Source organism: Podarcis vaucheri, assembly GCF_965113315.1.
Source record: "Podarcis vaucheri genome assembly, chromosome: 2".
Classification (NCBI taxonomy): Eukaryota; Metazoa; Chordata; class Lepidosauria; order Squamata; family Lacertidae; genus Podarcis; species Podarcis vaucheri.
Genome location: NC_138760.1, coordinates 37,330,952 through 37,352,915, shown reverse-complemented (window position 1 = coordinate 37,352,915; position 21,964 = coordinate 37,330,952). Strand labels below are relative to the sequence as shown.

The 21,964-nt window shown below is 48.3% G+C and overlaps 1 protein-coding gene across 4 annotated transcripts in view; it reads left to right on the top strand.

The window, feature by feature from the left end:
• SPATA20 (spermatogenesis associated 20) overlaps positions 1–21,964 on the top strand; it is a 49,734-nt gene that overhangs the window by 12,656 nt on the left and 15,114 nt on the right. For all 4 annotated transcript variants that reach the window (XM_082211041.1, XM_082211042.1, XM_082211044.1 and 1 more), the window contains exons 8-15: positions 198–302; positions 4,404–4,478; positions 5,263–5,475; positions 6,935–7,127; positions 8,249–8,417; positions 13,264–13,466; positions 15,220–15,419; positions 16,617–16,697. In XM_082211041.1, coding sequence (XP_082067167.1) covers positions 198–302; positions 4,404–4,478; positions 5,263–5,475; positions 6,935–7,127; positions 8,249–8,417; positions 13,264–13,466; positions 15,220–15,419; positions 16,617–16,697 — 1,239 coding nt within the window. The remainder of the gene's footprint in view (positions 1–197; positions 303–4,403; positions 4,479–5,262; positions 5,476–6,934; positions 7,128–8,248; positions 8,418–13,263; positions 13,467–15,219; positions 15,420–16,616; positions 16,698–21,964) is intronic.

Genomic DNA, 21,964 nt, shown 5'->3' with positions numbered 1-21,964 from the left:
TCCCTGAGCTCTGGCCTTGCTAGCTAGGGGTGATGGGAGTTGTAGTTCAACAACATCTGGGGACCCACAGGTTGAGAAAGGCTGCCCTAGTCTGTTGAACTGAGAGTTGTCTGCCCCTCTCCCAGGCATGGGATACCTGACCACAGTCACAACTGGGCAGAAGTGACGAGACGTTTCTTCCCCTCTCTCTGCCGCAGGGGTTCCATCGCTACTCCACTGACCAGCGCTGGCACGTGCCTCACTTTGAAAAGATGCTGTACGATCAGGGGCAGCTGGCAGCAGCCTACGCCAAGGCATTTCAGGTACTTCCCCAGCTCAGATTCTTGCCTCAACGATACCCTGCAGTCCCCTCCTTATTAGTTAAGGCCAGAGGACATAGTTCTCATCTTGGCAAAAGAGGCAGGCAGGAAGCAGAGCATGATGATGCTGGGATCGTGATACTTCTGTGCCAGCACCCGGGGGCAGCATTGTTGGGCATCTGCTGAGGTTTACAGTCAACCACCAGTGTTTCCTGGCTCTGCTGGCCCTCTGCACTTGCCCTCTCTGAGCGTGGAAGGCAGTGGCCAAAGCAAGAAGGCAGAGGAGAAGCCGCTTCTGCCAGCGCAGCGATGTAGTTGAATACGGCCCTCGCTTCTTAACCTCCTCACATTTTCGGCCTGTCGCTGAGATGACATGGAGGTAAATGTGATTCGCCGCCGGAAAGCAGGAGGTTAGGTGGGAAGAAGACAAACACTGGGCTTCTTGAGCCTGATTCCCGCATCCAGGGACTCGTGCCTTCATGCAGAGGAGAGGAAAAGGAGACGTTTGTTGTTTTTCTTTGTAGGCCATCTATGGCAACAGAGGGAGAGGATGACACTTGGGTGGCGGGCAGGCGGGTGTGTGTGTGTGTGAGGGTTCACCGCTTCCTTTCTTCCTGCAGCTGTTCTTGGCAGTTACATGGCACCTCAGGAGTGTTAACGAAAACTGAGAGCGGCACTTGGGCTTTATGGAACAGGCGGAGCTTTACAGAGGGTTGTTGGGGGGGGGGAGCGGGGAAGAGAGAAGCGAGAAATGGTTCACATGGGCAAAGGCTGCTAATGTCCGCGCTGTGGCAAGGGTGCTCTGAGATGGAAATAAATTGCTGCCACTCCCAGGGAATCTCGGGTGCCTGCCTCTCTCAGTGCTGCTTTCCACACAACAGTTCCACAAGCAAGTCCAGCCACCGCTGTGCTCCTCTTCCTTAGAAATTGGGACGGAGAGCACTTAACAATGGAGAGAAGGCTTCATTTTGTTTTATCCAAGGGGAGCCTTGGTGCTGGAGGAGGACGGAGCTGGGCAAGCCACACACAACTTGCCATGCGCACCCTAAGCTAGCCTACTGCCCTCGGGTGCAACACCTTGCCGTGTTGCCAGTGTAGAAGGTTCAGCTGCCAGTCCAGCCGGCTTCTGTACTTGAAATTGTGGGGAGATGCCATCTTCCTCCTCAGGCTGCAGAATGCCTGTGGGCCCAAATAGCAGTTTCTCTTCTGGAGCAAGTAGCACCTTGCAAGGGGGCAGGGAGGATATTTGTCGGGAAAGCAGAGTGATTATGTGTTTGCCGGAGTCGGGTGCATTAAATCAACTTGCTCTCTGGGCCTAATTCTTTCTTTCTTTCTTTCTTTCTTTCTTTCTTTCTTTCTTTCTTTCTTTCTCTGGAGAAATGAATCAATACAATACGACCATATGTGTAATACGTTGCCTAGGATGGTCCTGAGGGAGTCAGCCGTTGGGAGTCACTAAGGTTTCAAACTGTGCCCAGACAAAAACTTATATCTCTCAGTGAATATGTGGCTTAGTTGAGGCAGAGGATTCCCCCCACTAGTTTTGGGAATGCTGAGTGTGTAAGGAAATGAACTACTTGGATCCTTAAAAAATAATAATCTTGGTATGGTTTCTGAGGATTACAAGTTAAGGGTCTCACCATATAAGACTAATGATGTGCCATCTGGTTTTACTGTGTCTGACTTGGCACATTTTATATACTCCCGGTCTCTTTGTGTTCATAATTTAAGCAGAAGCATAAACAACTATGCCTGTTTTGGGGTTTAAAAATCCATTATAACATTTTTTGGATTTATAGTAGTGAATAAATTTTAAGGAGCAATTTCTAGGGGAGGTCTAGTCTTGCATCATTAGAGTTTCTGGACATTTAATAGCCAAGCTGAATTTTGGCAGGCGCAGTGTTTTGGGCTCCTGTGGGACTGTGATGTTACAAGCTGGGCCAAATGAAATGTTCTCTTCTGCATACCTGTTAAAGATACAGTACTCCAGTATTGAAGGCTGGCAACCCCTCCTTTAAGTGGAAGTAGCGATGCCATTTCATTCCTGCATTGTCTCCTGTGGTGTATATGATACTCCCCACCCCTGTTTTCCCTCCTGCATCGTGCCTACAGCTAATTCCTCTCTGTTTATGTTGAAGGCAGGGTCTTCTCTCTGGTGGCACCTTCCCTGCAGAATAGCCTCCTGGGAGAGTTTTGCCAGGTTTGTTCTGTCGGAGCTCGACAGAGAGTTGTAAAAATATTGTTGTGTGCTCCTTAATCTCTGAGCAATGAGAGACTCCAGGGAGTTTGCTTGCCTTGGAATGAAGGTCTCTAGAGACACTGGTGCCTTTAGGATGTATGGCTTTATATGCACATATACAACCTGATCATAAGATGGTAGGGCTCACAGCACTAACTCTTCAAACAGATATTGCTTCCTCAATAGATTTCTGCCCTCCACTCTAAAGCCATAGCTTAGCTTTAAGCACAGATAGCCTGTGTGTCTTTTCAGCTCCCAGTTCCAGAGCAGACTAGACAAAAACTATTGGACTATTGTTTTCCTACCTGCTAAAGGCTGTGGCTCCCAGACAGGTTTTGGTGGGAGAGATTAACCTCTCCCGAAAGAGCATAGTTGTCTCTATGGCAACATATCCGTACTTCACCAACTTTTTAGACATGTAAATAGATGCCTAACAGACTTGCCCAGGCCCATTACCTTAACGGAGAGACTGGTTTGGCCAGTCCCTTCTGCTACAAATTCCCACAGGCTTGGTTGGGCACAAAGGCATAGTCAAAACCAGCCCCCCATCTTATAACAATATTGTTCATTCTTCCAGGCTTTTGTAGGGAGGAGGAATGCCTCATTGATTCTGGCGCATATATTTTAGCTGTGTCGTAACATGTTTTGTGAGTTCCTAAGTCATTTAAATCTATTTATAGTCTACAGATGCAGTGCTGTGTACTGTTGATTTTAATTGCAAGAGACTTGGAGGGCTCTTGAGGCACACTGGCCAGAGCCACCTCCAGGGGGTAAATTCCTATGTAGACACCTCTGAGAGCACGCTGGGCACTCTGTAAGAGTTGCTACTGATGTGGTCATGGCTGGAGGTGAGAGCTTTCATGCTGAGCCAGTCTCCCCCTCCACACTAATTTAAATTGCTCATTACCGGGCTCCCCAGATTTGAACAGTTTGAACAGGATTTGCAGCTGTGGAATCCACAAGGGCTTTGAAGCCAGAAAACTACCCATCTGCTGCCTCTCTTTTCTGATGATTGGCTTCCCTGTATCCTGAAATAATCTTGGGTAGCCCCATTTCACATCCGATCATCCGCTTCTGGCACCAGGATAGCAACCTTCAACTTATTCACCTTTTAAAGAAAGCAGCTTTGAGAGAAATTTACATAAAGGTGGGAGTTGTGTCCATCTGTCCAAATTCTGCAACCGGAAAGCCGAAATCCCATAAGAATAAATCGTACAGATCAGACAAATAGGAACAGGCAGGTGTAAAGTTCCCAGGTTAGTCCTGCTGTGAAATTCAAGTTCTTGCATATCATTATTGGGTTGTTGCTGGGGTTTTTTGGCAAGGGATCGGTGTGGCATTTGGGGCCAGGATGTGTACAAATTGGACTGGAAATCCATACGGACAGGTATCAGTTGCAGGTCCATCAGCTGCACCTATTTTGATGTTGTTTGTTTCTGAGCTTATAGCAGGGATGTGTTTGCATGCAACGTACATCTTAGCAGAGCCAAGAAGAGGGCATGTGTCCCTCACAACCAGTGTCTTTCATTTATTTACTAGGCAACAGCTGCCCCAATGCACTGGGGGCTGAATGACCTGGGCGTGATTCCTCCTCAGTATTCAACATTTCTGCTGCACAAAGATTGTTGAGACTGCATTGAGTAGCGTTGAGATCCCAACCTAAACTGTACCTATTGATTTTAGCAGTGGCGTGTGTATGTGTATTGTGGTCCAGAGATGGGGCCCAAGCTAATCCCATTGTGGGTTAACATCTTGTGCCATCCTGCTCTCCCATTTGATCTTTAAATCATAAGCTCCCTTTCCCTTTTCCCCACCCCCCAATTACATCATCTTTGGAATGCAATCTTCCTTGTGTCTTAAAACAGATCTCTGGGGATGAATTCTTTGCAGACATAGTTGCAGACATTTTGCTCTACGTTTCCCGGGATCTGAGTGATGGGGTAAGCTATCATCTCCAGGGTCTTGTCTTGCTGCTGTTAAATGTGGGTTGGACTTTGAGTCACCGACATCCATGTGGAACTGTTGCAACAGCAGCAGGTTCAGTCCTTGAGTGTAGATATTGTAGCTTTAGCACATTCTCCCACCAAGCCAACCCAGAGCCTTTCCTCATTGTTCCCATTCATTTTTCCTGAGGCAAAGCTGGGCTTGTTTGGGATCTACGCTTAATGATGTACCCTCTGATAGGCTTAAACAGAGGGTAATTTCTTTCAATGTTGAAAATGTCCATGATGGGTTATAAAAGTACTTCAAACAAAAAGACTTCAAATACTCTTAAAACAATAATTGTTGCAAGGGCCAAACCACATGTTACGTGCAAATTCTGACAGCTGCTTTGGGTGAGGGTGTGATGGACAGGGGAAGGGTTAAGCTTCCTCACCTCTGTTGCTTCTCTGGTTCAAATTACTCCTCCCCCAAGCTGCTTTGCCTAGAAAAAGCAGCTGCTGGAATTTTACTATACAGGCATGTGTATAAGGTGTAGTTCGTTGCTAAAAAAGTATTCTCAAAGGGGATTTCCAGGAGAGCAGCTGTTTTAATCTGCTGTAGCAAAGGCAGCACAGAGTCCCCTAGCACCTTAATTCCATGCTGTGGGACAGGATCATGACAGTGAAAGTAACTAGACTTTCTTAATTGGACCATTCCCAGATAGGCTTTCACTAGGTTGATGATGCCGTCACTGGTGTATTCCACATGTGTGTCTGCTAATAGTGGTGCTTTGTTTTTCAGTCTGGGGGGTTCTACAGTGCAGAGGATGCAGATTCCTACCCCACAGTCCAGTCAACAGAGAAGCAAGAGGGTGCATTCTGTGTATGGACAGCTGAGGAGATCCGGTGGAACCTGCCAGACCCCATTGAAGGGATCCCAGAGGAAAAGACCATGGCAGATGTCTTCATGCATCACTATGGAGTTAAAGAGGACGGCAATGTGAATCCAATGAAGGTGCAGTGGGAGAGAAGGCACAACCTGGGTGGGAATTGTTGTGCTTCCCATCAGTCCCGATGTCACAGGCACTGCCCAATACGTGCCTGTGATGCTTGGGAAACTCCAATTTTTCCTCTGCTGGTGGTAGGATGAGCACTCTGCCTGACTCATAGATGAGGAGCTATTGAGGCTTTCCAACTTCAGGCAGCCTATAGATCTTGGAATTCACAAATGCTTACCAGCAGTCTCTAGACCCGAATTCTTCTTACATCAGGCACCAACCTGAAGGGCTGGTGTGAAGCAGGGGCTTCATTAATGATATGGGACGGCAGAGGATTTCACTCCCTGGAAGATCTGATATTGCATGCCCTGTTCACATCCTTCTTCCCCTTAGCATGCTAACCCCTAAAGATGGTAATCTGTCTAGTAACATTTGATTATGCATCTTGGCATTGCATACGAAACACTACTTACATTTCAGATAAGTGAGTTACAGTTATCAATAACTACTCACGACTGCCAGGAATCGATCCTCCCCTGGCTTTCCTCCCCCTGGAACACAAGCTCACTCCAGGTCACTTGGACTGCTCTGCTCCCTTTGGCTCCAGCCTCCCAGCTGCCCCTTAGAAAAGGAAGTAGGAAGAGGCTGCTGGCAGCCTGGCCAACAGGGCCTGGTTGGGGCACTTTGGCTAGGTCTACAACCTGCGTTTTCAGTCTTTTGCTTGCTTGACTTCTTTGCCTTGCAATTCTGCCTGATCCTCACCCCCCCCCCCAGACCCCAATTATTCTTAGAAGAGGGGGAAAAGTCCCAGTGGCCCCATTGGAAGCTCCCCATTCCCTGCTAAGCCATAAGAGGAGGGGACATGGTGGTCTTGATTCAAAGGCACTGTGGGACACATCTTGCCTCCTTGTCACTGAGTTAGATCAATATTCTTCAACTATTTTATTTTAATTTATAACGAGAAAGATAAGACACAAAAAAGAAGAAACAAGAAATAGTACCCATGTAGAATGACAAAAAAGATACTGTGTACATTACAAAATAATAATAATGGGGAAATTGTTATTGTAGTTAACCAGACCTTAATCTGTTACGGTATTTGTAAAAACGAATTCCAAATATCGTTAAATTTATCCATCTTTTTAACCCCAACTTTCAACATGGGATCTTCTTTTAATTTCCCCTGTATATGCCCTTCCTTTTTGGCTTTCTTTTGTGTCTAGTTTCCTCCTTTCCCCCCCTACCTGCCTCTGGCTCCTCTTGCCAAACCAAAGTTACCAAGGGAGGAAAAAGGAACAATTCAATGGGATGGGCATGAGAGGCGCAACTCATTCTACGTTGCCCCAGTTACTGGCCTCAACTCACCAGTGAGTTAGAGTAATCCCAATGGCAGGGCCTGCTAGGGATGCTAACCCAAGTCTCACTTGGAGAGTATGCCATCCCTTCCTGTTCTCCATTGTTGGGTTTTCCTTTCAGGACCCTCATAACGAGCTAAAAGGGAAAAACGTCCTGATTGTGCAGTATTCCCTGGAGCTCACAGCGGCCCGCTTTGGACTGCAGCTGGAGCAGCTGAAGACGCTGCTTGCTACAGGCAAGGAGAAGCTCTCCAAGGCTCGTGGCCTGCGACCACGACCCCACCTGGACACCAAGATGCTGGCGTCCTGGAACGGTGAGGTTGCTCTTGCGCTGAGCTCACTGCCATGCATTCACATGCAATCGGCTGCACAGAGGTTGAGTGAATGGGTGGGAACACACAGGCAGTATATTAGCTGAAATAAGTTCTTCCATGATGCAAGCTGCTGAGCAGATATGCCCTGATGCTGGAGGGACGGTTGCTGATAGGAGCAAAACTGCCTACTGTTTCCTCCTTATTCTCCTGCCCTTGATGTATACTCTCCACCCAAGAAGGTAGCTCTAGAGTCTAGACTCTAGACTGAGGAAAGGACCACTATTTTCCCTGAAACTCTTCTCCCCATTTTCCAGCAGGGGGCAGCAGAACCTTTCTCCTGTTTCCCCTCACAGGCGCTTTGAAATAATCTTCCTTTAACCTGTGCAGCTGCGGCATCACCCTTGACTTTTCACATTCTATAAAAGGGGGCGCCCCTGTCCGTTATGGAGTAAAAGATACACAGACATATAGTGGGAGGAAAGAAGTAGAGAAACATGCCAGCCCCTTGGGAGAGAATGTGTGTGTGTGTGTGCTCAAGAAAGTGGTTCCAGAATTCACAGAATTCTCCTTTCGGAAATTGTCTTGTGCTTTCCGCTCGGAAGAGTGTGCTTATTTATTTATTTAAAAAACAAAACACAGAGGGAGAAATCGCTTTCGGAGCTGTGGAGACTGGCTGGCTGATTATCTGCGGCTGAGGGCAGGTATTTTGCCAGCTGACATCTTCCACGGAGGCAATATGAGGGAAATGTTTGGCCTCTCCTTCCAAATCCAGTATTATTATTATTATTATTATTATTATTATTATTATTATTTTGGATGGGGTGGAAGGATGATGCATTTTTGCACCACAGGGCACCATGACTGTGCACTCGTTGGTAAGTCAGGCCCTGGAGAAGGATTGCCTGCCTTCACCCACCCTGCCTTCAGTGAATCTTGGGAGCCACCATTTTGGTGAGAAAGTGACTTGGGCCTGTTAGCAGCATGTCACACCAGCCTTCCGCATCTGCTGAATATCAGGGAAACACATTCTCTTCGCCAAACCCATTGAGGGGTGTCAGTCGAGCGTGAGGCCGCGTTGGTACCGCTGTGACACACTGACTCTGCCTCCCTTCCTCTCCCAGGGCTGATGATTTCCGGCTTTGCTCAGAGTGGGGCCATTTTGGGCAAGCAGGAATACACCGACAGGGCCGTACGCGCGGCTTCCTTCCTGCGGCACCACATGTTCAGCGCCGTCACCGGGAAGCTGCTCAGAAGCTGCTACCGGGGCCAAGGAAGTGAGGTGGAGAAGAGGTATGCATCAAGCGATGACAGGCAAGCCTGTAAAGAGGGGGCAGGAGGGGCCCAGGGCTCTTTGGGTAGGCAGCATGGGGGCAAAGGCACGTAGCTCAGCCCCCGTGCCGAAACCAGCATCGCCACAGGCAGGGCACTGGGATTGGTTCCACTGCTGGGTCTCCTCAACCCTAGTGCTGAGCCTCTGTTTCTTCTGAGGGAAGAAAAGCTGTGGAATTCTGCGATCAGGTTCTGCAACCGGCAGAATTTCAAGGGCAAAATGGAGAGAGACTTCAGCGTTCCCTACAGCTCATTGCTTTCTTTCCCCTGGCCCTTCGCTGCTGCCCTTGCCTCTTTCCTCAACTTCTTCCTCCGCCTTGGCCCAAGTAGTGGGTTCAACGTTCTTGTACTAGTGTGGGAAAACTGAATAATTTAGGCTCAGGATTACTTAAGGACTCCCATACCCTGTACAGCCCAAGTCAGTCGCCAAGATAAGCAGGGGGAGCACTGTTTCTGGTTGCCTATGGGCCAGAGTTGTGCCTTCATGTTATGGGCCCAGTTCTGTGGAACTCCCTCCCACAAGAAGTTAGGCCGGAATTGTCCCTACTGAGTTTCAGGCGCCTGCTCAAAACCATTTTATTTCAGGAGGCCTTTGCACCCAGAAGGCTTCTCAGATGTTTTACAGGTCTCTCTCTCTCTCTTTTTTAGATTTTTAATTCTTGAAGTTTAATTTTTTTGAGGTTTCATTCATGTTTTAAATTGTGTATATTTTGTTGTTGTAAGCCGCTTGAGACCTACCTGGTGAAAAGCAGACTGTAACTTAAAAAATAAATAAATGAAGGTTTTTGCAAAATAAATAAGCTATAATTTCCCTCTCCCCCCCCCCAATTATGCTACTTCCTCGTCTTAATAAATAAGCGGTGTTTAAAATCAAGTCTGCTGGCAACGCAAATATTGCGTGCAGAAATTTAGTTACTGTAGTTCTCGCAATGGTGAACATGAAATTGGGAGTTTTCACTCTGGAAGGACCTTTATCACATGAATCCAGACCTTTGGCTCTGACCTTAACGCTGCAGGTGCAATCACTTCGTTCCATTGAGCAAAGTGGCAAAATTCCCACCGCTATTAATTAATGGCTCCGGATTGCAACCGGAATGAGCAGGGGAGGACGTGATCTTCATAGCAATAAGCAGAGCTTCTGCTTCACAGCCGCCTGTGCTTTGGCTCCTTTCCGAGTCACTGGGTGGCCTGTTAAAAAGTGTCTACATATGTTTACTAACAAATAGGCATTTAGTGCTAATGCTAAATAAAAGAACTCAATGTTTACGCAGTGACCTTGTTTGCACATAACACTAAGGCAATCTATGGCTTTATTCAAATGCTTGGGCTTCTGAATCGTGGATGAGCTAAGCCATGGTTTGGCCTTGGGCTGTCATCTGAACCTGGGCTTGTGATTTGCCTCGCTCCACCCAAACTATGAGCTGTATCCAAGTTTTGTTTTTGTTTTACAGCTCCTAGTTTGTCTAGAAGAGGCAAACCATGAGCCTGGGGTTAGGCGATATGCTAAACCAAACCATAGCACAGCAGGCGCAGGATTAAAGGTACCTTCACATTTGTGCTGAGTGATAGTTTGGCTTGGTGTTACGTGCCAACTGAGCTGTAAGTCCTTCAAAGCAGAGTTTCTCAACCTTGGGTCCCCAGCTGTTGTTGGGACTACAACTCCCATCATCCCTCGTGGCCAGGGAACACTGGGAGTTGTAGTCCTAGAACAACTGGGGACCCAGGGTTGAGAAACTCTGCTTTAAAGTGCCCATAAAGGTAAAGGGACCCCTGACCATTAGGTCCAGTCGTGGCCGACTCTGGGGTTGTGGTGCTCATCTCGCTTTATTGGCCGAGGGAGCCGGTGTACAGCTTCCGGGTCATGTGGCCAGCATGACTAAGCCGCTTCTGGCAAACCAGAGCAGCGCACGGAAAAACTGTTTACCTTCCTGCCGGAGCGGTACCTATTTATCTACTTGCACTTTGATGTGCTTTCGAACTGCTAGGTTGGCAGGAGAAAGTGCCCATATCCCTTTGCAAAAACTTTGTAAAGCATGCTGAGTATTAATACCCTGATATTACAGATGGTCAGTTGGCACTGAAAGTGGCTTAAAAAGGAGCCCTGCTGCAACAGACCAAAGTCCAGTTTTCCCAAATTTGGGTTGCCAGCTATTTTCTAGACTACACTTCCCATCATCCCTGACCACTGGTTTTGCTAGCTAGGGATGATGAGAGTTGTAGTCCAATAAACAGTTGGCAACCAAAGTTTGGGAAACCTTGATCTAGTCCACCATCCTGTTCCCCGCGGTGGCTCACCAGAGGCCTGCTGTTGCTCCCTGGCAAATTGGTAGAGAGAGGCCTAAGGAAGCATGTTCCAGGCTAGCCAGCTGAGGCCATGTTTCAGCTGGGGACTTCTAGGCTCTGGATCATCGCATGGCACCAGACCCCTTGTATCCAATAGGAGAAGCACAGACATGAATTCCATAAGGAGAAGCATGTTTGTGTGAACATTAAGGACAGGTGCAAAGGAATGTAACACAAGATATATGCTTTAGAGAAATAATACATACAGTACAGTCATACCTCATGCTATGTTTGCTTCAGGTTGCGTATTTTCAGGTTGTGTCTCGCGGCAACCCGGAAGTACCAGAAAGGGGTTCGCCGCTCGCGCATGCGCAGATGCACAAAATGACGTCACGCGCAGAAGCGGTGAATCGTGGCACACACAAATGCGGGTTGTGTTCTTTTCAGGTTGTGAACAGGCCTCCAGAACGGATCCTGTTCGCAACCAGAGGTACCACTTTATATGGCAGGAGATAAAAATTTGAATGGAAACAACATGGAAATAAGGCTGGGCAGTCTTAAGGGAATATCGTGTTTAAATTGAATTGAATTTGTTAAATGGTTTGAAAACTAATTAAAAATTATGGAAAAAAGGAAAGATTTGGGACAGGTGCACGTACACTAGCGGGCCCAGAACACAGGCATATGTGTCACAGCTTGAGCTGCCACCGAGGGAACCCCTTTCCCTGCCGTTCCTGAAAAACGAAGCCAGCCACTGGAGGGGGCGGTTCCTGCAACCCCCCTTGGCATTCCTGGCGCTGGTGCCTTCTGCCAGGTGGCAAACGGATGTCAAGCCTGTGGCAACAGAAGCTTCGGAAGGTCCCCCGCCTCCAAGCAAAACCCTCATCCCTGACTTACTCGTTCCAGGAGCCTGCTCTCCTCTTGAGCAAACACAAACAAAGCTCGTGTCAATAGAGATTAAGACAGTCGGGGAAAGTATGTGCGAGAGTGTGTGATTTGCTTGGCTACTTAATGCTAATAGTGCCTTTCCGCTGCATGTCAAGCTGATCTTTGCTTAACTGGTTGGCAAATTGAGGTGGCGGGAGAAAGGCAATGGCGAGGGCCGCATAAAGGTGATCCTGTTCCAGTGGCAAAGTAATTTACTTTTCCCTGTCTGCACAGCCTCTTCAGCAGGGGTTGAAATACGGTTCTTCCTCTTTGCCCGTCAGGCTGAGAAGAACAGTGGTAGAGCAGCAAGGTTCCCAGGTTCAATACCTCGTACCCCCAGGAGAGGCTGGGAAAGTCTGAGAGCCCAGAAAGGTGCTGCCAGCCCGTGCAGGCAGTACTGACATAGGTGGAGCCAACTTGGTCTAACTCGGTAGAAGGCTTCCTTCCTAGGTTTCTGTGTAACATATTGGGGGCTCACATGTCATGAGTAAAGGAAACATAGAATCATAGAGCTTTAGAGTTGGAAGGGACCCCAGGGGTCGTCTAGTCTAGCCCCCTGCAGTGCAGGAATCTCAGCTGAAGCACCAGCTTTATGGAGGATTCAATAATAATAATAATAATAATAATAATAATAATAATAATAATAATAATAATAATAATTTATTTATACCCCGCCCATCTGGCTGGGTTTCCCCGGCCACTCTGGGCAGCTTCGAACAGAATATTAAAATACAATAACCTATTAAACATTAAAAGCTTCCCTAAACAGGGTTGCCTTCAGATGTCTTCTAAAAGTCTGGTAGTTGTTGTTCTCTTTGACATCTGGTGGGAGGGTGTTCCACAGGTTGGGTGCCACTACCGAGAAGGCCCTCTACCTGGTTCCCTGTAACTTGGCTTCTTGCAGTGAGGGAACCGCCAGAAGGCCCTCCAGGCAGAACAATGGGGGTGGAGACGCTCCTTCAGGTATACTGGACCGAGGCTGTTTAGGGCTTTAAAGGTCAGCACCAACACTTTGAATTGTGCTCGGAAATGTACTGGGAGCCTACCTCTGAAAGGGCTTTGCCATCCCACTGTTTATGACTGGGAAGGCAGAAGCCTCTATGCAAAGGATGGGGTACTCGTGACCCTCTGTACGTTGTTGGACTACGACTCCCGTCACCCCTCACCACTGGCCAGGGCAGTCCAATAGATTCCCCTCCAGTGTTCTTTAACTGGCTATGCTGTCTTTCCCAAACATTGCAGGCGAAACAAAAGAAAGAGCATTAAAAACCAACCATCCATGTATTTTTAAAGTATTAATTTTATAATGAATGATTTTAGAGTGTTGTTTGTGCTGTACTTTTGTACTGTTTTATTGTTTTTAGCCGCCCTGAGCCCGGCTTCGGCTGGGATGGGCGGGATATAAATAAAATTATTATTATTATTATTATTATTATTATTATTAGCCATGCTGGCTGGGGGCAGCTCTTAGCTAAGATAATACATTGGGATAGCATGAGAGTGGATGCCCTCCACCTGCCGTGCTCATTATGTTAGTTAAACAACAAACTTATTTTAAGATGATGCGGCTCCATTGCATTCTTGTGGCCTTGTGCAGCTCCATCCATGGCTTCCTTGAGGACTACGTCTTCGTCATCCAAGCGCTCTTTGACCTTTACGAGGCCTCGCTGGACCCGAGCTGGTTGGAGTGGGCTGTGCAGCTGCAGCACAAGCAAGACGAGCTCTTCTGGGATCCAAAGGGTTTTGCCTACTTCTCCACGGAGGCTGGCGACCCTTCCTTGCTCCTGCGCATGAAGGATGGTACGTGTTTCCCCTTAGAGACGAGACCGTCAGGCATGCAACCCTCCGAGTGGATGAGCGAGAGCCTTAATCAAAAATCTGGTTTTTTTCTTTTAAAAATATACAAATTTATTAATTTATGGATCGCTCTCTGGCAATTTACAAACATACCATAAAACAGCTGACACTCTCCCTTATGGAAATATGTTCAACAGCAATACAGTGGTACCTTGGGTTACATACGCTTCAGGTTACATACGCTTCAGGTTACAGACTCCGCTAACCCAAAAATAGTACCTCGGGTTAAGAACTGTGCTTCAGGATGAGAACAGAAATTGCGCGGTGGAGGCGTGGCGGCAGTGGTAGGCCCCATTAGCTAAAGTGGTGCTTCAGGTTAAGAACAGTTTCAGGTTAAGAACAGGCCTCCAGAACGAATTAAGCTCTTAACCCAAGGTACCAGTATACAGTGGAAAAGACCAATCCATCCAGCTAGGTCTAACTTTAAAACTATTGAGTAGGGTCATATGGAAATGCTGACAGGTCCTTTCCTGGTGTTTCCAGTGCCTGTGCTTAAAAACAAACCAACCGTAAAACGGGTTTCTGTGCTAGGTATAAGCCCACATCCATCTCCTGAGGCTAACGTGAAGCCTTGCCTAAGGGAAATGTCTCCTCAATCCACAACCCCACCTCTTGCCCCACTTTCCAGCCTTCAAAGATACAAGCGCTGGAGTTTCAAGCCTGGTGCGTGGGTTGGTGCAGAGATGTGCATCAGCCGAGCATCTCTCTGCCTGCTGTAGACACACACTCTGAGAAGGCACCACAGGCCTGGTGGTTTAGCTCGCTTGCCTTGTGCATTTATCACACTGCGGCTTCTCTATGTTACATTAGCATGCTCACAACCTACAGGCTGTCGGTGTTCAGTGCTGAGTGGGGTGACCTGATTTGCAGCATATATGTACACGGTAGGTGAGGTTCCGAGGCTGGCTGTTGGCTTAGCTTCTCTGATGTCACAGATTGGGAAGGTGATTGCCCAACAGCTAAGAGGGACATGGGAGACAGGACCCCTTGCCTGTTAAGGTCAGAAAGCAACTGCTTTAAAGTTAGGCCAGGATGTAATAACCCTGTCCTGTGCCTGTTTGCTTGGCAATAAGTCGCACAGAATTCAGAGGTATTTACTCCTAAGTACCTGCGCAAAATGGGATGCGGGTGGCGCTGTGGGTAAACCACAGAGCCTAGGACTTGCTGATCAGAAGGTCGGCGGTTCGAATCCCCGCGACGGGGTGAGCTCCCGTTGCTCAGTCCCAGCTCCTGCCAACCTAGCAGTTCAAAAGTACGTCAAAGTGCAAGTAGATAAATAGGTACCGCTCCGGCGGGAAGGTAAACAGCGTTTCTGTGCGCTGCTCTGGTTCGCCAGAAGCGGCTTAGTCATGCTGGACACATGACCCGGAAGCTGTACGCCGGCTCCCTCGGCCAGTAAAGCGAGATGAGTGCTGCAACCCCAGAGTCGATCATGACTGGACCTAATGGTCAGGGGTCCCTTTACCTTTACCTTACCTGTGCAAAGGGTCACAGATTTCATATTGTCCCAGGGCTTCTGAAATGCCACTTAGCAGGGTTGCAAATCAGCTCTGGGGTTTCAGAGCCTCAAGTTCAAACGCCCTTGGCCACGGACAGGCTAGTGACCCCTGCTCCTTTACGGCCTGTGAATTTGCAAGCAGAAAGCTCATGCACTCTGGGTGACTTGACTACTGTTTCTCCTGCCCCACACTTTCAGATCAAGACGGCGCAGAGCCCTGCCCCAACTCTATTGCTGTCACTAACCTCCTGCGGGCAGCCAGCTACACTGGCCACAAGGAATGGGTGAAGAAAGCGGGGCAGATCCTGGCTGCCTTCTCAGAGAGGCTGCTGAAAATCCCCGTGGTCCTCCCAGAGATGGCCCGATCCGCTGCAGCCTTCCACCGGACCCTGAAGCAGGTAAGCTTTTGGGCTCTCCTCCTTAATGTTAAGAGAAGGGGTAGGGGGAACCTCTGGCACTCCCCAGCCTCCACTCCACATAGCCAGATAGCCAGAGGAGATTTTCCAGCATCCTTGCTCCCCTTTCCAAAGTGGCTGAAGTCAGGGTGGAAAGGGGAGACCATTCCCCCTACCCCCCCCCCAGTTCCCACCATTCACCCCCCGCCCATTTCTCCCTCCTTTGGCCTGAGCCAGCAGGGATGTTCTCATATTTTTTTAGTTCATAGGATCAGAGAGTTGGAAGGGACCCAACTAGTCCAGCCCCCTGCAATGCAGAAATATGCAGCTGTCCATACCGAGATCGAACCTGCAACCTTAGCATTATCAGCACCACACTGTAACCAACTGAGCTATCCAGGCTTTTGCCCTTCAAGAGGAGAAGAACTTCAGTACAGTCATACCTCGTGTTACGTCCGCTTCATGTTACGTTCTTTCAGATTACGTCCCATGGCGACCCGGAAGTACCAGAAAGGGTTACTTCCGGGTTTCGCTGCTCGCGCATGTGCGCAAAATGACGTCACGCGCGTGCGCAGAAGCGGCGAATCGCAACCTGCACGAGCACACATGCGCCGCTGTGGGTTGTGCTCTTTTCATGTTGCGAACGGGCCTCCAGAACGGATCCCGTTCGCAACCAGAGGTACCACTGTATATATTTTCTGGGCTGGATTCAGCCAGCCCAGTTTGTATACCGTCTTTCTATATCACTGCACACAAGGCAGTTTACAAGCTGAAGAAACTACCAAATGTACGACAAAGATCACACACCTTAGAACAATCTGATCCAATAATATAAATGTAACTTTAAAATAAAGCGTGTACGAGGAGAAGGGTGGAGAGGGAAGGTCCCTCGGCCTTTGTTTTGGCTTTTCTCCTACTGGGAGTTGGTTGCATCCCTCCTGAGTCTTTTATCGGTTGAAAGGTTTGAGGCATTCAGCCCAGAAATAGAACAGGCCCCTTGCACATGCACACTGATTGAGTCACCTGTGATGGGCCCGGGGGACCCATGGCAACATGTTTCACCACTGCTTGTGAGCAGAGTATAGTTCATTGTTTTCTGCAGAGGTGTTTTCCCACCTGTTTTTTTGTTTGTTTGTTTGTTTTTGCTCTTTAGAGAAGTATTTGGAGCACATCCTTAATTTTACTTTATTCTCTGGGCAGGTGGTTATCTGTGGTGACCCAGCAGGAGAAGACACCAGAGAGCTGCTGCACTGCTATTATTCCACCTACACTCCAAACAGGGTAAGACCCACCAGCGGACAGCTGGCTCCTCCCTCTTTTGTGCTTCTTCTGGGTCTTCTGGCCCAGGTGTTTTCACTTGCAGGATGTCGGTGACCGGGATGAAAGTGACCTTCACAAAGTCAAGGCCAGTTAAGGGGAGGTCCCAGAAGGAGCAGGTCCTTAGAGCAACAAAGAGCCACAAGATTCTTCACTAGGTCAGGTCTGATGGGCAAACTGATGGATGGTTAGAGAGAGGCAAAGCAGGGTCAGCGGCCGTACATATGTTGGTGGACCACAGCTCTTGTTATAGAGGGCCTGAGGTTTCCTGCACCTGAAGTTGAATAAATATATTAGAAGATGGGTAGGCAAACTAAAGCCCGGGGGCTGGATCCGGCCCAATCGCCTTCTAAATCCGGCCCACCGACAGTCCGGGAATCAGTGTGTTTTTACATGAGTAGAATGTGCACTTTTATTTAAAATGCATCTCTGGGTTATTTGTGGGGCATAGGAATTCGTTCTCCCCCCCCCCAAAAAAAATAATAATCCGGCCCCCCACAAGGTCTGAGGGACAGTGGACCAGCCCCCTGCTGAAAAAGTTTGCTGACCCCTTATTAGAAGATCCAGGATTTGGAGAGCAGAATAACACTATTGTGCAGAGAACTCATCCACTTATTGCCACTTGTGGAAATTTTACATCATTGGAGGGGCACCAAGAAAAGTACAGTATGTAGGTGGCATGATAGGGTCTTGTACTTAGCCTTGTTGGAAGTCACACAAGACACGTTTGATGTAGACCTTTTATTTCATACATCAGTTCAAACCCAGAGGGGCCCAGGCTTTCTGGTTTTCAAATGTCTTTTTGGAGAGGTTATTTGGCTTGATGCAATCAAGGTGAACAGTATGTTGAGGGGTGATATTTGAAATCCGTACAGCGATGTCCATTTCTTTGTACAAGATCAGTCAGTACCCTAGTATTATCTCTTCAAATGTGCGGCAAACGTAGCTATTATGGCTGTCTAGCCTACAACCTGTGTTTGTATGTCTGTGTTGGATTCTTTTGTTACCAGTAAAAAATTAATGTTTGTAAAAGGGGGGGAATCGAGGGAGGGGGCAGGCTGGATACAGGCTGGCTGACCATAGGGATCAAGATGGCAGGGCGTATGACTGATCACTGCCAACAACCCAAGGAAGTGCTGTGTTTGGTTGACAGAAATGGCAGGGGATGTTGTCGCTGGCTTGCCCACAAGAGCTTCAGTCCCCTAGTTTGAAGACTATAAGAAGAATGAGCACTCAAGACAATGTGATATATTTCTTAGCCAACGTGCTAGCCTGCAGACCCATGTATGAGATGTAAAGCCCCACCCCAGAGTGGCTCTTTTCAGAGCTATCAACCAGGCACCTATTTGGTCTGCTTACCCAAGCAGCCTGCTTCGAGTAACTGCCTTTAATTCCTTGCACCCCCAGACAACCCTTGTGAAACTGCCCACTGTTAGAAAGTGAGAAATGAAAGCTCGGAGCTCAATGGCACCTTAAACCTAGGTTATGGGCACAGCAACGGAATGTCTAGGTATGCTTTATAATAACAAGAATACAAAGCTGAAAATGAATGAACTGCAGCTAAAATATTACGTTCGTTTTTCACATGGTCTGCTCCTTCCCCTGCCCACCCCACTAATATTCTTAAGAGGGTCTTTTCTCTAGTCTTCAGAGAGTAGCTGGAAGTGGGGAGGCAGGAAAAGGTCCTCCTTTCCTTCTACTCTGCAGTTTTAATTTGATATCTTAGATGCAGTACTGTACGCAGAGCTCAGAAACTGCTCGTGCTAATGAAATTCCCTGTCGCAAAATGTGCCTAGAACAATGGGAGTTTCGAACATTGAAGCTGCCATAAGGAGGGCCAGATTCTGTGACCAGTAGATGTTGCAGAAATGAAGGCAAAGGGTTGCACTGTTAGTTACGGATTTTAGATGTTTCTCCCTCTGGGATTGGGTTTCTGGAGGTCACTGAAAAACACAGAGACTCCTGGAAGTGGGGACTGCAGAATCTTTGTCTCCACCACATGGCTGTTTTGCCGTGTCCTGTTGTGCTCGACAAGCTGTGCCTCCTGGCAGAATCCTTTAAGGACTGTGTGAAAACTGGCAAACGCTGAAACGTCTGCAAAGGCAGCGAACTTTTCTGAAGCTGAATTTGTGCACTCCATGAAGCTATTTGCTAGGCAATCGAGGGAGAGACACACAGAAGTCAAAATTTGCCTGCCTTCGGATTGGGGTGTAGCACTCTGCTTGATCTGTAGGCTCCAAGCAAAGCTGCTTGCCTTGACTACCGTGGGATGAAATCCTTGCAGTATGAAGAAGGCCTTGGGTTGTTTATGTCTCTTTGCTTCTCTCTGTTCTTCTTCTCCTTGATCTCCTTGCCCTCTTGCCTTTGTTGGATAAATTCTACCTCCCAGACACTCCCTTCCAGCTCGCTTCCCCTTCTTTCTCCAAGGTAAAGGCTGCGTTGTCTCATACTGCAGGGGCTGCTTTCATCTAACAGTGGCAACATCAGCAGCTTTGTCTTTTAGCCCCTGCCTGGGAAGCAGGTTGTTCCGTCGGCTGCCACATATGCTTTAGCATGGGGTTCCCAGCACTTCCTCTCTGGGGGGCTAAGCACACGTTGCTGTGGCCTGCGTCTCGCCCAGCTGTCATCCTTGGATTGCCCACGCATCTGGAGTCATACAGCTGACACAGATTCTGTGCAGAAAAATGTCCTCTTTTCCTTAGCAAAATGGACGGTTTGGATGACAACAGGCAGACTGTTGACTGCAGAGTTTATTTCCCTCCTCTGGAGAGAGGATGCACGAGAGCGGTGGTTAAATGCATTAGGCTTGGGCATTTGATTGCAGAGGCTTTTTTATTTAATACCAGTTAGGGTGTCCCAGGATATGTCAGTCTGTTTCTTTGTGCTTCAAGTTTGCCAGTGTCTTGGTTTCTTCTGTGGGCCAGATTCTTTTTGAAGAAAGCTCTGCTCCAACAGCTTGGGATAAATCCTGCATGTTGCTGTCAGTTGCTTTGGCTGCATTATTTGGAGCATCTCGCCATTCCATTTTATTTTGCCTGCCGGTGACGTGCAGCAGGGGGAGGAAAAGAGGTGGTAAAGGTGTCAGCTGTTTGGGGCAGTGGAATTGCTGGGGACAGATGGAGGGCAGGGGAGATACTGGGATCCCTGAAAAGAGGCAGGGGGACTGAGCAGCCGGACATCTCAGAAAACCATGCTTTGCGCCAGATTCGTAGGCACAACCCAGCTCTCCCTTTTTGCCAAATGCTTTACTCTGTACCCAAAAAAGTAAGTCATTTTTTTTGCCTCTTTTGGGGTTGAAGGGAGGAACATCAGTGAAGCTTTCATGCAGCAGAGGCTTGTCACTTATTTAAGTCTACGGTGGGGAACTGGATCCGACCAATGGGATAGATCCTTATCCCCACCACCTCCCGCAGGCCACGTTTGACAGGAAGGTGAGGCTATGAAAGCCCAGCTGATAGTTGGCACAGGCCAAATGGCCAGGCCTGGTGGACTACATTAGGCCTGTGGGCCAGGGGTTTCCCACCTGTGCCTTAAGGCTTCATGACGCGATGGGGTGCCGAGGTGTTTGTGTGTTTTGCTAAAAACAACCCTTGTGCTGATTCCATCCCATAGCCTCCTGGGCTGCCCACACTCCCCAAAAGCCCTTGGGAGGACCTCAAAGCGTGGGAGCGCCTGAGACGGGGCTTCCTGTATCTATAATGTGGCTCTGAGGATCTCCACAAGCAGCCTCCAGCGCTGCTCTTACTTTGAGGTCCTCCCCAGAGCTTTGAGGACTGCAGCACAAGGATTATTTTTATGTGAACACATAGGCACACTCCTTGGCCAGCTTTTAACACTATGAAGCCTTAACATGAGTGACAAACCCCCAGAAGTCCCCTCAACTTCCTGTATTTTCAAGGCTGATTTATTTTTGCCTGAGTAAACCATGAGGGTGGTGGTGGGGAGATGTATCAGCAGAGCTTTAGTATCTCGATTCCTCCTATATTTTAGTGTGTGGCCTATAAGGTGGCATCTCAGGTCCCTGCTTATGGGCTTCCCCAGGATGCTGTTGTGCTCAGGTACTGCCTTTGGTCTTGCCTTAGGCATCAGGTTGACGACCGTGAGAACAGGATATCACATTAGATGGACCTTTGGACTGATCCAGCGGGACTCTTACGTTTTGATGGCAGCTGGCTCTTCCAGCAGCTGTCACGTTTGCTAGGCTGCATCCCGCCTCCTTATGACTGATACCTTCCTTACTGAAGAACATGCCACGTTGAATGAAACTGGGATGGAGAAAGATTGGGGAAGCTGGTGGTTGTGTGAGTTTGCCCGATGTTGGGTCTCCTCCGCAAGTGGCAACAAGCAGTCAAAGGGCCAGAAATTCATAAGCAAGCCATAGAAACCCGTGACCCTACCTGCTTGAGACCTGTTTACTTCTATTGAGTTATATGTTCACGGGCATTTGGCTTATTGTACTAGGGAGCTATATACCAAGGTGTTGGTGTCAGGAACTTTCGTCCCCAGTCTCTACATGGAGCAGTATATATAGAATTTTGAAAACCTTACAGAGACCTGAGACCTTTTGGCTCTTTTCTGTGTGCTTCCTTATAGGGTGCTTCTCAAAGTGTGAGAAGAACAAAACATTTGAAATTGCCTTAAGGCCCTCAGATCTGGAGATGTGTCTGCAGTTGCGTTTAACAATCTGCCTTCACAGTTGCTCTCCCTTTGCCACTCAAGCCTCAGAACCAATCATAACAATACAATTCCCACAAAATCGGGAGTTAACGCCACAGCTTCACCCGCTGCCACAATACCAGTCCTTTCCAAAACAGACAGACCAAATCAATCCCTGCTGATGGACTTGAACCAATCATGGCTTCTTGAGCCAATCGCATCCTTCCTTAGCCTAATTTGCCTCACGAAGCTGGTGTGAGGATAAAAATGGTACAAGCCGTGCGTAAGCTAAGCTGTTCTGAGTACAGTGGACGCTTGGGTTGAGAACGTGATCTGTGCAGGATGCACGTTTGCAACCCACAGCGTTCGCAACCTGCGTCTGCGCATGTGCGGGTTGCGATTTAGCACTTCTGCACATGCGCGACTGCCAAAACCCGGAAGTAACCCATTCCAGTACTTCCGGGTTTTGGTGGTCCGCAACCCGAAAAACACAACCTGAAGTGGCTGTAATCCGAGGTATGGCTGTACAGTGGTACCTTGGTTCTCAACCTTAATCTGTTCCGGAAGTCCATTCC